The following is a 15,004-nucleotide window of genomic DNA, read 5'->3' as shown; positions in this document are numbered from 1 at the left end:
GGAGGGCATCCCAAGAGAACATGTCCTGCTCCGGGAGGCTCGTCACCCTTGCCGTGTCGTGCAAACAGAGCTTGGCCCAGTGATCATGGCTATCTGCATTGCATCGAACAGCCTTGTGGCATCATCTACGCAGCCACTCTTTGCAAACACCACTAGCATCGCCGACCACGACACGAGGCTCCTCTCGGGCATGCCATCGAACAGGTGGTGGATCAAGCGTCATAGTCGGCGGCACTGACACTATAAGTTCAAGGCATCCAGGGGCTCATCGTCTATCAGAGTGGGAGTGGGAGAATTATCAGCAGCTGGCAGCTCAAAACATGGCCACCACTGATAGTGTCCATGACGCTGGAGAACAATCAAAGATGTCTCAGCTAGTTCCTGGTTTTCTCAAGCCGATCTTACAGTCTTCCTTTGGGAGCCTCCACAGCGTCAACAATGTTTCTCATGGTCTATTCCAGCCAACCAGCAACATTTCATGCCAGGAAAGGATCTTAACTCTAGACTTTGGAGGACTTGGAGGAGAGGAGTCGGGGGACAGGGAGAAGCTGTAGAGGCCACTCAGCCACTAGTGTATGGATCGCAAGGCTTTCCAGGAACAGCGGCAGCAGCGGTTCTTCCTTTGGCAAACGTGAGTGGAAGTTTTGTTCCGGGAAGCGGCCAGGATCCAAGGTTGTTTCAAGAGCAGCGGAGACGACTGTCTGGGCAGCTGGAGATGGATCCCAGGAACTTCGCCGACGGCATGAAAAGGGAGGATTTCTGAGGTCAACGCTCGAATCGGTTTGAATCTGGGTGTGAGGACGTGCTTAGAAGACACGCTAGCGAGGCTGGGAAAAAGGCCCCGAGCAAATTCCCCGGGAGCTCAAGCACCACTGTGTGAGGCCGGATTTGAGTGGAGCAAAGCACTATCACCGTGACACAAAGCTGTGTCTGAATTGCATTCCAACCCACAAGCCCCTGCTTCGAGTATGCAGCAAGCAGCGTGTTCCACGCCACAAGGTTCCGATCAAACACCTCCTTCCCGATGCCGCCTCGTGTCGTGGAATGTGCTGCTTGTGGCATAAGCCCGGGCTAGGCCAAGCAAAGCTTCACCTGGACGACGCTGCTCACGATGGGCTCTGAAGCCCTTGTCGGCAGGCCCAATGGCAGCGGCGTCTCGCGCGGGAAAGGAAGAACATTAACATTGGCCTTGTATGGGTTAAGTACAAGGTATGATAATAAAATAATGCGAACCCGGTTGCTGGGGAATTGGTTATCAGGTAAGTGTAGAGGTGGACCGGAAGTAGATGACCCGGGTTCGAGGCGGCCGAAGAGTCCAATCAACAAGGACTTTAGTAAAAAAAATTCTTCGCAATAAATACCACTACTTCATGTTCGCTGGCTCACTAAAAAGCCCTAGACCATTTGGTAGGGGTGTCAGGCGCACAAATCACAAGTCCAAGGTTCGAATCCTATCAGCTACAGTGCCTTCGGCTCTTCGGAATTTTAGGGCTCTTCGACAAAAGATTCTTTTGGCGCTCGACGGATGGATGCATTTCCTTCGACCCGCGCTCCACAGGTACTGCCACAGATTGGGACAAGGGTCACAGCACAGACTGCTCAGAGGAGCTCCTTTCAGGGTTGAGCTAGAGCGCCATCCAGAGGGGGGTTTGCTCCAATCTCTACGTTTCGTGCAGCTTGATCGGCTTGTATGGGAGGTGTGGCAGCCTGGTTGAGGCGAGGAGGGTGTTTGACAGGATGCCTTGCCACAATGTAGTGGCCTGGAATGCTTTCATCTTGGGACACGCACAGAATGGCATAGAATCTCTCATGGATGGAAATCCAGGTCTCTGCACCGGATTCCGGGACTTTCTTCGCGTCCATCAAGGCTTGCTCGGCTCTAGCGGCTGAGACTCATTGGTGGGAAGATGATCAAACTGAAAGCTCTGGAACAAGGCATGAGAATCCACTACCGAGCTAAGGTCTTCAAGCTCGGACAGCTACAGGAGGTTTAACGAGCTCTTGAGTACGCCCAGACGCTCGTCTCTGGGAAGCTCACAAGCTACTTTCGCGTTTTTTGACAAAACTACTTGCAACTTTGTAAATGTATTCATTTCTTTTCAAGGAAACCACAGGGTAGCTTTGTGTAGATCGTCTGGTTTTGCCACTGCCACAGCGTAAGCTTCTATCTAACGTTGTTCTATGGCACCGTTGCAATCTCATGGCATTGCAAAAACAAAAAGAAGTTAATAGAGAACATAGACCTGGAAGGTTGAAGCCTCTAGCCCTCATTCACCCTTGCTCCCGGACCGTGACTTGTTTTCGGGCGTTGTCCAGTTCGTTGAACAAACAGTTAACGAACCTGATGTCCATTTCGTTGAACAGCAAACAGAACAAACAGTATACGAGTTGATCTTTGAGGTTGGACAATTGTCATGTACGTCTTCAGCTGGATTGAGGTTCTGAAGATCACAGGCAACGTTGTTTCTCAGCTCGCAGGTCTTGCGTTGAGCGCAACAACAACATAACTCAAAGAGTTGACAAACACGTTGACACAAAATCTCTCCAATCTCGTAGCATTTTTCTTCTTGGCACGCTGCGACATGGCGTTTTCCAGTTCTTATCGTCGTTCAGCAGGTCACTTGGCCTCTTCATGACTAGAAATTAGAACTAATTGAAACACACGCAAACCTGAAGCTAAGTATCGTCAACTTTCAATGATCGTTCGTATTGTCCACATCGGTGAGTTTCCCTTCGCGTTGAGAGTTCCTTGGCCCTTGTTTTGTACTTTGCTTGTTTGAGTTGTTTGAGCATATCATTTGGCTCCTTTTCGCGTTGCAATCGTCTTCAAACGTTGAGAGTTTCAACACGAATTCTTGATTGCCACTAGCCTTTCTTTTATCGTTGATCATACCTCTCGTTGCAAACAGGTTCACTTTCTTTACTCGCTTATTTCTCACCTGGGCAGAGTGGACCGGGCCGCAAGACATCTCGTCCGACCTTCAACCTAAACTTGAGCTAAGTGGCAGCTAAAAAAGGGGAAGAAGAAACGAAGCAACTTAATTAGTTGTCGCTAGTAGCAGGAGGGGAACAGCCTGCTGGATGGCTTGTGGACGGACTTGTGTTGTAGTTTTGGTGGTCCTAAGCGGATTGAAAGAGCAAGGCTTTTCACAATATCCACCTTGGGGAGAAAGAGCCGTGATCATGAATTTGATGCTTCTAACATTGTGTTCATGAGATTTGATCCTTCTTATCGATCAAACCTTTCTTTGGCTTCATCTCATGCTGTGCTGCAATTTAAACGACGCCACCATGTCTACATCTCCAATCTGGATAAAGCTCCCCAGAAAAATGCATTCCTTGTCCACAGCCGAGCAGGAATTAATCAGTTCGCAAGCTCTTTAATGAGTAGTCACAAAACTTCATGCCTGTTAGAGATCTATAACATTAGCTTCCTACTTAAGTTAGATCGTCTGGCAGTCCGGATCTCTTTCGGTGACTTTCCTTCCATCATCCGAGCTAGAGTCGACTGGTCAAGTCCATCTCAAGGCGTTCGGCTGCCAACTTGAGCTCACACAACGTCTTGGTGTCTAGTAGGACGAGCTTCTCATCGAAAAACTTCCTCTCCTGCAAAAGAAAAAGGATTTTCCAGGAGAAGACATTGGGATCCTGAATCGAGTGAAAGGCGTTGATCTCCTTGTCAATATGCCCAAACCGGGCATATAGTGATAGCAAGAAGAATGTGCATTGCCGGTGCTTAGCTCATCGATCCAGCACGCTTCCCTGTGCGGGAAATTTGCGCTGCTCCTTTCGCAGTTGATCATCAACTATTCGCCAGACTCCAGAGCCAGACAAGTCTTGGACGATAAGAGGTTGATACCCAGTGGCACTGGATTCCTCCTCACCAAAGGCATGGGTATTCGTGTGCCAGGCTCTGGGCAGCAAGCTCTACCTTCTTGGGGGATGGAGCTGCAGGAAATTGCGTCTTTGTTTCACACACGAATTGATGGCATTGCCACTCCACCACCATCGCCGGATGGAGACCATAGCCTCCATTGCCCTCCCAAAGCCCTCCCAAAGCTGTGATGTCGATTCATATAGCGGTGGCATGGGAGCGAAGACTATGGTTCCAATGTAGTTTTGCATATTGATATACTTGCCCGGGAGTGGAACATTTGTAGCTTGGTTTGTATTCTTAAACCAGCTTTGTTTTTTTTAACTTTGTATTCCTTTCACTCAAATGTTCTCTGATTCAGGAAGAGTTAGGCTAGAGAATCATGTCCCTGGACAGCTTCTCAAAGAAGGTATGTGCGTGTGTACTCTCTTCTTCCACATTGTTTTGCTTGAGAGCTTTGTTCTCGTCTCTAGAGCTCGAAAAACAAGGTTCTTCATCTCCAATCCAATTTCCAAGTGCTAGTTTCGTTCAAGGTGGCATACATAATAGAGATTTAGGGAAGTCAAAGATTTTGCAAGGAGACTAAATCCTGACTTGCAAGACTTAGCATCTTGGAGCAACCAAGAACTCAAGTTTTGGATGCCAATGATGACAAATCCAACACATAATTGTCAGCTAAAGACAGAGCTCGTTGGATGATCCCAGTTTTTCTTTTTTTCTAGCTCAAATAACTTTTTGTTCTTTGTTTCTGTACAAAACTTAGGAAATATCCATTTAGTCTGGTTGGATTGCTCAAGTCCCTGTTTGAGCTTCATACATAAAAAAAAACCACAGGCTTGCGAAAACAAGATTTATGCAAAAACATCCAGTTGGAGTGTTCTTAATCTAGTAATCCAGCCTTGCCAATGTTTTCCATAGCTCTTTGGCTTGGTGTGGATTTATCCAGATCCCTCACTCGAGTCCATCAACCTCCATTGACCTAGCTTCGTGTAGCTCCCCGCGAGCACGGCATCCCGGTAGTAAGTGTCCTTGTACTTGACCGGAAAGAGGCACTCATTGAGCCGCTGGAGGCTCTGGCGGAGATCACTGGCGCTCTCGCCATAGTCTCCTCCATTAAAACCAAAATGTTTAGGGCTCCATCGTGTTTGAATAACCCCTCCAGAATGCATGTCGATGTCACGTTCCCATTGTGGCAGATCTTGGCCATGGAGAAGATTGATGGCTTGTTCCAACTCGAGCCCATCAACCTCCACGGTAGAGCACGGTGACGTGTTTGGAAAAGCCGGAAGTAGAGAAGGCCCTGCAGATTCAAGACGAAGATGAGTACCCCTCTTATCTCAGCTTGCCAGTGTTTTGATCTTGTTCATTGCCCAACCAACATTAGTCACAAACACTGGCTTCTTGGTTGTAGAATGGGGAAAAAACTGGAGCCAGGAGGGGTGATGCTTCTTGGGGCAGGCAGGGCCATCTCACACAACACTAGCTTTTCAGCCTTGGGAGCCACAGACACCAGCCCAGGAATGCAGACCTGGAGGCCGATGTCCACAGCATCACACTTCGATCCAGCACTCTGTCAGAGAGTCTCTTGGCCTGGTGGAGGAAACCACCGATACTGACACTGATATTGGGTACCACCCGATATTAGTGTTGACACCACGTCCAAATGCAGTGGGGCTAGGAGGGCATCCCAAGAGAACATGTCCTGCTCTGGGAGGCTCGTGAAGTTCAACCTTGCCGTGTCATGCAAACGGGTGGTCGGCACAAGCGGTGATCATGGCTATCTGCATAGAACAGACTTGTGGCGTCATCTATGCAGCTGCTGTTCTAAAAATGCAGCTCATAAGGTTACAGACTCAAAAAGCGAAAAGTTTGAAATTGAGTCCACTATAGCCAACTGGCAGTTTTCACCCTTTTTCCCGTAAAACAGGTTTTATTTTTCAGTCCAATTATTATTTTACCAGTTTTAATATAAAAGATTCAATCAATATATTCTTTTGGATAGAGACTTTATTGCTTTTTTAACCTACCTTTTCCCAAATTTTCAGTTTTTAACGCCCTCTATAATTTTCAATATTTCTATTTTCCAATTTCTGCCCTAAACATTGTGGCTGCAAGAAGTAAATTCAAATTCATATTCAGTAAAGATATTTTGTGACAATCGAAGTGCCATCAAGCTGTAGAGGAACCCCAGGTATCACTTAAGGACAAAGCACTTTGAATATCAGGTACATTTCATTCAAGAGCAGGTTGAATACAAGATTTGAATGGAGTATATATCTCCACCTAGGAAATGACTGCAGATATATTAAGCTCATCACAATTTTAGTTACAATAGAGTTACAATATATACAGATCAGATGCAAATCATGAATCCTCCCTGAGTGGAAGGTCATTAGGAATTTATATTTTTTGCAATAGAAATGAACTCTATGTAACTTGAATGAGTCAATGTTTTGGTTGCACTTAGTAGAGATATGCTCCAGGGAATCTTCTTGCGTACCTGCTCTTGAATGAATGTACCTTGATATCAAAGTGTTTTATCTGAGTGATACCTCAGATTCCATAGTTAGATGGCTTGTCACTCTTCACTAGAGGTGGAGCTTGACTTTTGATTTGTTTCTTGTAACCACACTGGCCAAGGTGGCTTTAGTGTACTCAACTTTTGTTGATGAGAGAGCTATAGAAGTTTGCTGCTTGCTGGTCCAACTGATCAATGCTTCATCCAGAAAGAACAATGATGGCACCTCGATAATCATATCTTCACTGTAGAGATATCTACCACAAATAATGTAAAGACCATATGTGGTGAAACTGAAATAATTAGGGGAAAACACAGTTCAGTCGGTGTTGTTGGAACAGCATGGAGGATATGCCTAGTTTTCTTTTGCTTGTCTTGTTCTTCATGAGTTTTCGTTGCGTTGTTCTCTAAGGCTCTGGCAAGCTGGACAAAGAGTGCTTGAGGAGAAGACACATTTGTCTGCTAAATGGTGGCTTTCATAGAGCAAACAAGGACCTGAAACTATGCAGCAGTGAAACCTGGCGTTCACTATCTTTCTATCTCTGTTTGGATAATCTGGTGGTGCCCCTTTTTGAAGCATGAGACTGATGGATGCAAAATGCAAGTGTGTTGTGAATTGTTTGAGAATCTTGCTCATTCCACGCTCTATACTCGGTGCACTTCGGTCTTCTTCTTTGCATGTGGATCAAGTCGTGCAGCATATCGACCATGCAAGGCTCCTGTATGTTAGTCAACGTCAACGTTCGGGACTAGTCAAATTTCCTTAGGGCTAGTGTTCTTCCCAGAGTTTTCTTTTCCCCCGCGCGAGCCCTTGTTCTTCGTGTTCTTGCCAATGAATAGCGGCGAGCGCAAAGAATCTGGCTTTTACAGGCCCGCCATGGCGCCTTCGTTCGTGGATTCGAGGCGCAACGCCAGGATGGGCCTGGGATTGAATCTTGGCGGCTGCTGCTCGCGCATCAGTGACGTTCGCCACCACTACGCCGTCAAGATCGTTCCAATCCCGCCCCGGCAGCAGCAGCAGCAGCAGCCCCAAGAACACGCCAATCCTCTCTTCGTGCGCTCCGACGAGGAGAATCCCGCGATCGAGCAGCGGCCGCGGCAGCCGTCGCCGTCGCCTTCGCCGCGGAGGATCCAGCCCCAAAGCTCGCCCAGATCCTCCCCCCGATCCTCGCCTCTGGTGATCCCGGAATTTCCATTCGCGGACGACGAGGACGAGAATGGCTGGGGCGGATTCTTGTCACCGGCACCAGGATCGGCATCGCCGGATTCCCTCTCCAGTTCGTCCTGGGATCCCGATCTCGATCACCAGCGGCTAGAGGTTTTCAGGTGGAAGGGCGTGGATCTCCCCGTCTACGAGGGGCAGTGGGACGCGGACGCGATCGAGGAATGGGTGAGCAAGATGGACGGTTTCTTCCAGATTTGCGGCCCATCGATGAGCGAGCAGGAAAAGATCGACTGCGCGGTCTTCCATCTCTCGGGCGCCGCGCACAAGTGGTGGCGCATTGTCGGCTCCGGCTCGTCATCGCCATGCAACAAGAACGATCCAGCATCCAAGATCGCCCACCAAGATCGCAATGGCGGGGCGCCGCGATCCAAGAATTCCCCCAATCTCACGCCGGAGCGCCGCGCCGGGGCGCCAGGGATCCGGAGCTGGAAGGAGCTCAAGACCGAGCTCGTCAGATTCTTCATGCCCAACGACGACTGGAGGAGCTGCCGCGGCGATCGATCGCTACTCTTGCGGCGGCTGGAAGGGATGAAGCAGGACTATGGCATGCCACTGCGCGACTACGATCAGCTATTCCTCGATGTCTACCTGGACGCCATCGCCGTGGGGCTGCCGACGTGGGACGTGGTTCTCGCCTACGTGGAGGGCCTCTGGAACAAGAAGCTGAGTCACGTGCTGACTCACATGATCTCCTCCAATAAGATCTCCCTCCAGACAACCATGCGCCTGGCCAGTTTCTTCGAGACCGATCCTTCCACGGTGTGTCCATGGTGTAGCACGCCACTGCCATTCTCCTCTTGCAGCTAAGTGCTCTGGTTTATTTTTTTTCTTTGCTTCCTTTGATCGGATCTTTCAGTCCAGAGCTAAGTTCACTACTTTTGCTATTGATCTTCTTCCGTTCGAACTTGCAGCTAAGTTCTCTGGTTTTTTTTTCCTTCCTTTGATCTCATCGTTCAGTCGAGAGCTACGTTTACTATGTGACATGTTGATCTTCTTTCGTCGGACCTTTCACGCTGCTTCGTCCTAGTTAAGTTCATTCTCTCAGTCCTGGGTCTTGGGTCTTCGCTCTTCCAGCGACTGTTACGAGCTAAGTTGTTGTTTCTCCTTCAGTTGTTTTCACCTCTCGCAAATTCGAGAAGCTGTAAGATTCGTCTTCGGAAGTTCCAAAGCTGAAGTTTCGAGTGTTTTGATGGTAGTAAACCGGCTCGGAACGCGCGTGGTGGTGTTTTGCGGCCTGGACGGGAGCCAAGGGCGTCGCGGCCTCGATCGTTGCTACAGTGATCCTTCCTTCCTCGATGTCCAGCGCTTGCTTTAGCTCTTGGACAACTTCCGGCATTGCAGGCCTGTGGACAGCTCGAGGCTCCACGCAAAACATGGCGAGCTCCGCGGTTTTCCAGATGGATTCGATGTTATAGACAGCGTCGAAGATGGGGTCTATGATCTTGTGGATTCGCCGCTCCAGCAAGAAGCCCCTGGCCTGGAAGAAAGTGCGACTCGGCTATAGCGATGGAAAAAGTGGAAGAAGGAAAGAACAAATTCTTAGTTACCCAATCGCTGAGTTTGAGCTGTTTGCGAGGCTTGGGGGTGTCGATCAAAGCTTCTCTTCCGGAGATGATCTCCAGCAGCACCACCCCAAAGCTGTAAACATCGCTCTTCTGTGTTAACTCTTGAGTTTCATAGTACCTGTGTCATCCAAAACACGATTAAATGATCAGTATTGCAAAGAGAAAGATAGATCATGGGAAGAGATGAAGAACATACTCAGGATCGACATAGCCTGACGTACCCTTGACTGCTGTAAAGATGCGACTTCCCTCCACCAGCTTTGAGAGGCCAAAGTCCGCAACCTTGGCTTGCATTGCGCTCGTCAAGAGGATGTTGCCGCTCTTCAAGTCTCGGTGGATGATTGGAGGATTGCAGCCGCAGTGCAGGTACTCGATCCCTGCAAGAGTGAATGAGCTCCTCGAAAACATCGACAGCACGAAAACGTACCTTTGGCAGCATCAAGCGCGATTTTTAGCCTGGTTTTCCAAGAGAAGAGTGTCTTCGAGCTGATATCTGGAGTTCCAGAACAATGGCAGTCGATTCATGACGAGTAAACTATCTTACCGTGAAGGTTTCTTTCGAGCGTTCCTCCAGAGAGATACTCGTAAACTAGCATCCGAGAATTCGCTTCGTGGCAGTAGCCGACCAGCGAGACGACGTGACGATGGTGAGCTCTTGACAGGAGTTGGACCTGGAGTGATACCACTGTAACAAGAGCAAAAGAAAGAACAGTGCTTCAAAGGGCTTACCTCGTTGAAGAACTCGTTCGCTCCTTGCTTGGAATCATAGGACTGGACTTTCACTGCGATTTCATGGCTGTCAGGGAGAATCCCGTGATAAACTGGCCCAAATCCTCCTTCTCCAAGCTTCCTGCTAAAGCTCTCGGTAGCAACTTTGATTTCCAGGAGCTGGAAGGGGCGTGCTTGCGTTGGAACATCAATGCTGTTAGCTTCCTTCTTCCAAGCAACTGGTGAAAAACATTCCACTACTTAGATGGAGAAAGAAAGGGAAAAGAGTGCCTACCTTGTTCCAGCGAAATAAATCCGATCGGCTCTGATCTATGCGAGAACCTCCTCTTGAGACAATAAATCGCGACCACGATGATCGCCGAGACGAAGCTGAAAGCCAGGACGGAGATCCCCACGGCAACCGTCAAGCCAGAACTTGGCGAAGCCATGGAGCTGGATCTGGGGATCCCAACACGAGTGCATCGAATCCGCGAGGTACTCCAGTATAAATCCTAAATTCCATGCTTGGCCGGCGGCTACACAAGGAAACAAAAGAGCTACATTCCCCGCTTTCGTCGTCTTCATCGCAAGAACCCTAAACTCTCGCATTGGCATTTTTAGGGTTCTTGGGGGCCTTGGGTTTAAGCACCGAGAGCGATGGCGCGGCAGCAGCGATCGACGCAGGCGCTGGAGGAAGAGCCCCATCGCGCCCCCGTATTTTCCAGCGATGGAGAGAGGATCGACGGGCGCCACGCACAGATGTGCCGCGCGGCATTCTTGCGCACCGGCGCCGTCCGGGCGGCGGCGGGATCGGCCTACGCGGAGTCGGGCGACACCAAGGTGATCGTGTCCGTGTTTGGGCCTCGCGAGAGCAAGAAGGCCGAGGCATTCAGCGACGCTGGGCGGCTCAATTGCAACGTCAAGTACTGCTCCTTCGCGACGCCTGTGAGAGGGAAGATGGGCGCTGCCAATGCCGAGGAGAGGGATCTCTCATCGATGCTCTACAAGTCTGTGGTGGGCGCTGTGGATCTTCGAACGTTCCCCAAGACCACCGTCGACGTCTTCGCGCTTGTTCTTCAATCCGGGGGTGGCGATCTTCCGGTGATCGTCACTTGCGCATCGCTCGCTCTAGCCGACGCGGGGATCGTCTTGTATGATCTAGTAGCAGCGGTGTCGGTCAGTAGTATCCAAGGCCAGGTCCTGTTGGATCCCTCGACGAGCGAAGAGAATTGCGAGGATGGTAGTCTCATGGTGGCTTATATGCCCTCCAGAAAAGAGATCACGCAAGTTACCATGACCGGGGAATGGTCCAGCTCCAGGGCCTCGGAATCATTGGACCTCTGCTTGGATGCCTGTGCCAAGATTGGCGATGTTATGAGATCTTGCTTGAAAGAGGCAGCAGCGCAATAAACCAAATCCTCTACTCATCCAAGTCTTTCACTGGGTTTGTTCTTACAGATTTACAGCATGTTTGAGTTCCTTGTGGCAGGAACTACACAATAAAGCGTCCGGACGCTGCTCCACGAACTTGGGAGATCCACGTTTGTTTCACTGGTATGTTCTTACCATTCTGTAACTGACAGGAAGAATTCACACTTTGCAAGTTCTTGTGGCAGGAACTACGCCGGCGAAGAAATCTCCAAAGTAACCCGGAGGCTCGTCCACGAACTTGGAGATGATGTCTCTCAAGGTCACCACGCCTTCGAGGTGGCCGTGCTTGTCCACGACGTAGATGCGGTGGATTCGGGCCCTGTCCAGCTTGGAGATCACGTCCTGGAGCCTCTCACTCGACGTGCAAACGATGACAGGGTGGAGGATCGGTGAGGAAGGCTGGTCTTTTTGCAAGATCGACTTTGTAACTTGGAGGAAATCCTTCGCTGTTATTGTTCTGCAGAGAGGAAAGCTAAGTTTGGCACTGGAGAACTACAATGAGACTATACCGGTGAGATTTGTAAACTTGTGGGGCTGTAAGTAGAAACCGGACGTCTCTGATACTGATGTTACCGATTGGTTTGTTGTCAGACTTTGTGATGACAGGCAAGCCGCCAACGTTGTGGTACCGCATCACTCGAAACGCTCGAAGAACTGGCTCGTCTTCCACGATCTGGAAAGTTTATGAAAGATATTGGTACAACGACGAATGAGATAAAGGAAGGAGATGGTTGGCATGCCTTCAACATTTTGGCTGATGTTGTCGATGGGAGGCCAAGCTGAGCTAACGACAGCTTACCGAGGCTGTCGAACCAAGGTATGCCAATGCACTGCGAGAGAACATGAACTACTGCTGATTGCGTGATGAGACCTTGTATCTCTGCTCGTCCAGATTCCACAACCGGGAGGCTTTTCATGTGATAATTCGACAGCAGCAGTAGCACTGTGAGAAGAGTGTCGGATTTTTGCACCGGGAGGAATGGAGCCCATCTAAACGATCCAACGATGTCTTTCACCTGAAACCTCTCGTGTAAGTCTTTTTCTTTGATCTTTGTTTTGCTGGACTGACCTTGCTTTGATTGTAGCAGGAGGAGGAAGTAAGTTCTTCAAAGAAATCGCTTTCTAAAACTTCCGGTGGATACGGCTCTGGAACAGCTGTACGTCCAAAGCTCCCCGAAGATGCGAGTGCCGCTGCTTGCAAATTTTCAAGCTTTGCACTAGCCTTGGGAGACGACACTCCGGACTGGAACACTCACAGCTTCAAATCACAACCATAGGAAAACGAAAAGAACAGAGGCCAACCTGTTGGAGGAGCCACAAGATGATGCCAGCAAACTCGACGATTCCTATGTACCGATCGATCCAGCTCGCGTCGTCGGGGGCCTCGACATCTCTCACAGGTGCGCTCAAAACGTTGTTCCTCGCTAGAATCTGGACAGCTTCCGCAATGCTCGCGTCTGATGCTATTTCGATCACTGCGCAGCGATGAAGAAAAGAGCTAAAACAAGATCAAGAAGAGAAAGAGGAGCTCACCTTTGGCTTCTCCGAGTGGGGGAAAGGAAGAGACCGCGATGCTGTCGAATGCGGCGTTTAATCGCTGTGGAGATGGGAGATGAGGCGAGAGCTCCCAGAGCTCCTCGAGGCGGCTGGGAATCTCGACCTTGATGCTCGCTTCGTGCGCCATTGGAGAGTGAAAATACAAAACAGTGTTTGTTCTATGTCTGTGTTTTCCATACAGGCATAGACGCAAAGGAAAAAAAAATCAAATGACGCCAGCCAGCTTGGCCAGACACGTGCCAGCGGCCATGCAGCCGCCGGGGAATATGCCCGTCGTCTCTATCTCGATGAACAGTAATTTCCTTCTTATCTGCCCCCGCTCGGATATCAATCGGGCTGGAACGTCGTTTCTAGCCAAGGTGGTGCCGATTAATCTTCCAGCATTAACTGTAAGTTTCAATTATTGGAAGAACGCTTGGGGTTGAGTGAAAAGTAGAAATATTCTAGAATGGCAGTTAAGCCAACAAGCGTTCTCTATAGAGTGAATGAGTACTTGAGCCAAAGGCAAGAGGTTAGAGAGAAAGTGTACACATAAGTGGACTACAAAATTACAAAAGTACAATTTAAATATTTCAACAACTTAGAAGAATATTATATTTATATAGTCTTTTTGAGTTCTATTTTGCATAGTTCTTGTTTTAACTATTTATTTCCTTTATTAGTAATTGAAATCCCAAATGAAAATTCTTATTGTTTTATGTATATATGTATATATGTATATATATATATATATATATATATATATATATATATATATATATATATATATATATATATATATATATATATATCTATATATATATATATATATATATATATATATATATATATATATATATATATATATATATATATATATATATATATATATATATATATATATATATATATATATATATATATATATATATATATATATATATATATATATATATATATATATATATATATAAAGTGAGCTAATCACATAACCTTTTATTATCCTAAATTGTAAATTATATCATGGGGTGAGTTGTGGGTAGTTACCCCTTCATGCTTTTGCAAGTATGGTGAAAGCTATAAATGTTAATGTAAAGCTCTTATTATACTATATTTTTGTAGCGTATGTGATTATGGGATGAGATTTGGATATACTGTCACTGTGAATCCTTGGAACCTTGGGGGATAAATGGGGATAAAATAGCCACTAAGGGCTCTCTCATTAAGCAATTGCCCCTTTTCCAGTTGGTTTAAGGGGAGAGATAAAGTGCACTACAGTTGGTATCAGAGGAAATGACACGGGTTCGATTTCTATTGATTAGTGGCTACTTAAAAATATAATATACCTTTGAGCAAGGTATATTCCTACCCCTAAATTTGAAATCGTACGTATACCTTTGAGCAAGGTATATTCCTACCCCTAAATTTGAAATCGTACGTATTGGGCATCCATGCGTATGTTCTTCCTCTTGTGTGGGGCATCCATGCGTATGTTCTTCCTCTTGTGTGGAGTATCCACGGACGAAGGTATCCACCGTGGGACTGCAGTACGGGTGGATGATTAGTTGCCTCACATGGAATAGCTCGTCTACACAATGGAAGGAGGTGGATGACTAGTTGCCTCACATGGAATAGCTGGTCTACACAATAGAAGGATTGGTAGATTGAGTGCGGAAATGGTGGGATTGCGGTACGGGTGGATGATTAGTTGCCTCACATGGAATAGCTGGTCTACACAATGGAAGAAGGTGGATGACTAGTTGCCTCACATGGAATAGCTGGTCTACACAATAGAAGGATTGGTAGATTGAGTGCGGAAATGGAGGTCTACACAATAGAAGGATTGGTAGATTGAGTGCGGAAATGGAGGTCTACACAATAGAAAGATTGGTAGATTGAGTGCGGAAATGGAGGGGAACCACCTCTTGTGTGGGGCATCCATGCGTACACAATAGAAGGATTGGTAGATTGAGTGCGGAAATGGAGGGGAACCACCTCTTGTGTGGGGCATCCATGCGTATGTTCTTCCTCTTGTGTGGAGTATCCACGGACGAAGGTATCCACCGTGGGACTGCGGTACGGGTGGATGACTAGTTGCCTCACATGGAATAGCTGGTCTACACAATGGAAGGAGGTGGATGACTAGT

At 47.9% G+C, this 15,004-nt stretch overlaps 3 protein-coding genes across 3 annotated transcripts; 1 reads left to right on the top strand and 2 right to left on the bottom strand.

The window, feature by feature from the left end:
• Positions 1-8,467: 8,467 nt before the first annotated feature.
• Positions 8,468-10,449, bottom strand: LOC9655447 (probable LRR receptor-like protein kinase At1g51890). The gene is made up of 7 exons (XM_002963405.2): positions 10,186-10,449; positions 9,912-10,129; positions 9,727-9,853; positions 9,610-9,675; positions 9,379-9,559; positions 9,165-9,300; positions 8,468-9,094 (listed from the first exon to the last, which is right to left on the bottom strand). The coding sequence occupies exons 1-7, from the start codon at positions 10,337-10,339 to the stop codon at positions 8,705-8,707; spliced, it is 1,272 nt and encodes a 423-aa protein (XP_002963451.2). The 5' UTR covers positions 10,340-10,449; the 3' UTR covers positions 8,468-8,704.
• An 89-nt stretch (positions 10,450-10,538) lies between these two features.
• Positions 10,539-11,317, top strand: LOC9643661 (exosome complex component RRP41-like). The gene has a single exon (XM_002963810.2). It carries the CDS (start codon positions 10,548-10,550, stop codon positions 11,298-11,300), a length of 753 nt encoding a protein of 250 aa, XP_002963856.1. The 5' UTR covers positions 10,539-10,547; the 3' UTR covers positions 11,301-11,317.
• Positions 11,291-13,030, bottom strand: LOC9643660 (SNF1-related protein kinase regulatory subunit gamma-1). Its single transcript, XM_002963404.2, has 6 exons — positions 12,855-13,030; positions 12,624-12,796; positions 12,391-12,564; positions 12,062-12,337; positions 11,831-11,994; positions 11,291-11,778 (listed from the first exon to the last, which is right to left on the bottom strand). The coding sequence occupies exons 1-6, from the start codon at positions 13,003-13,005 to the stop codon at positions 11,481-11,483; spliced, it is 1,236 nt and encodes a 411-aa protein (XP_002963450.1). The 5' UTR covers positions 13,006-13,030; the 3' UTR covers positions 11,291-11,480.
• Between the last annotated feature and the right edge of the window lie 1,974 nt (positions 13,031-15,004).

The sequence above is a fragment of the Selaginella moellendorffii genome, unplaced genomic scaffold (assembly GCF_000143415.4).
Source record: "Selaginella moellendorffii unplaced genomic scaffold, v1.0 SELMOscaffold_3, whole genome shotgun sequence".
Taxonomy (NCBI): domain Eukaryota; kingdom Viridiplantae; phylum Streptophyta; class Lycopodiopsida; order Selaginellales; family Selaginellaceae; genus Selaginella; species Selaginella moellendorffii.
Note: the sequence above shows the minus strand (reverse complement) of the source record. Positions and strands in the feature narration are given on the sequence as shown.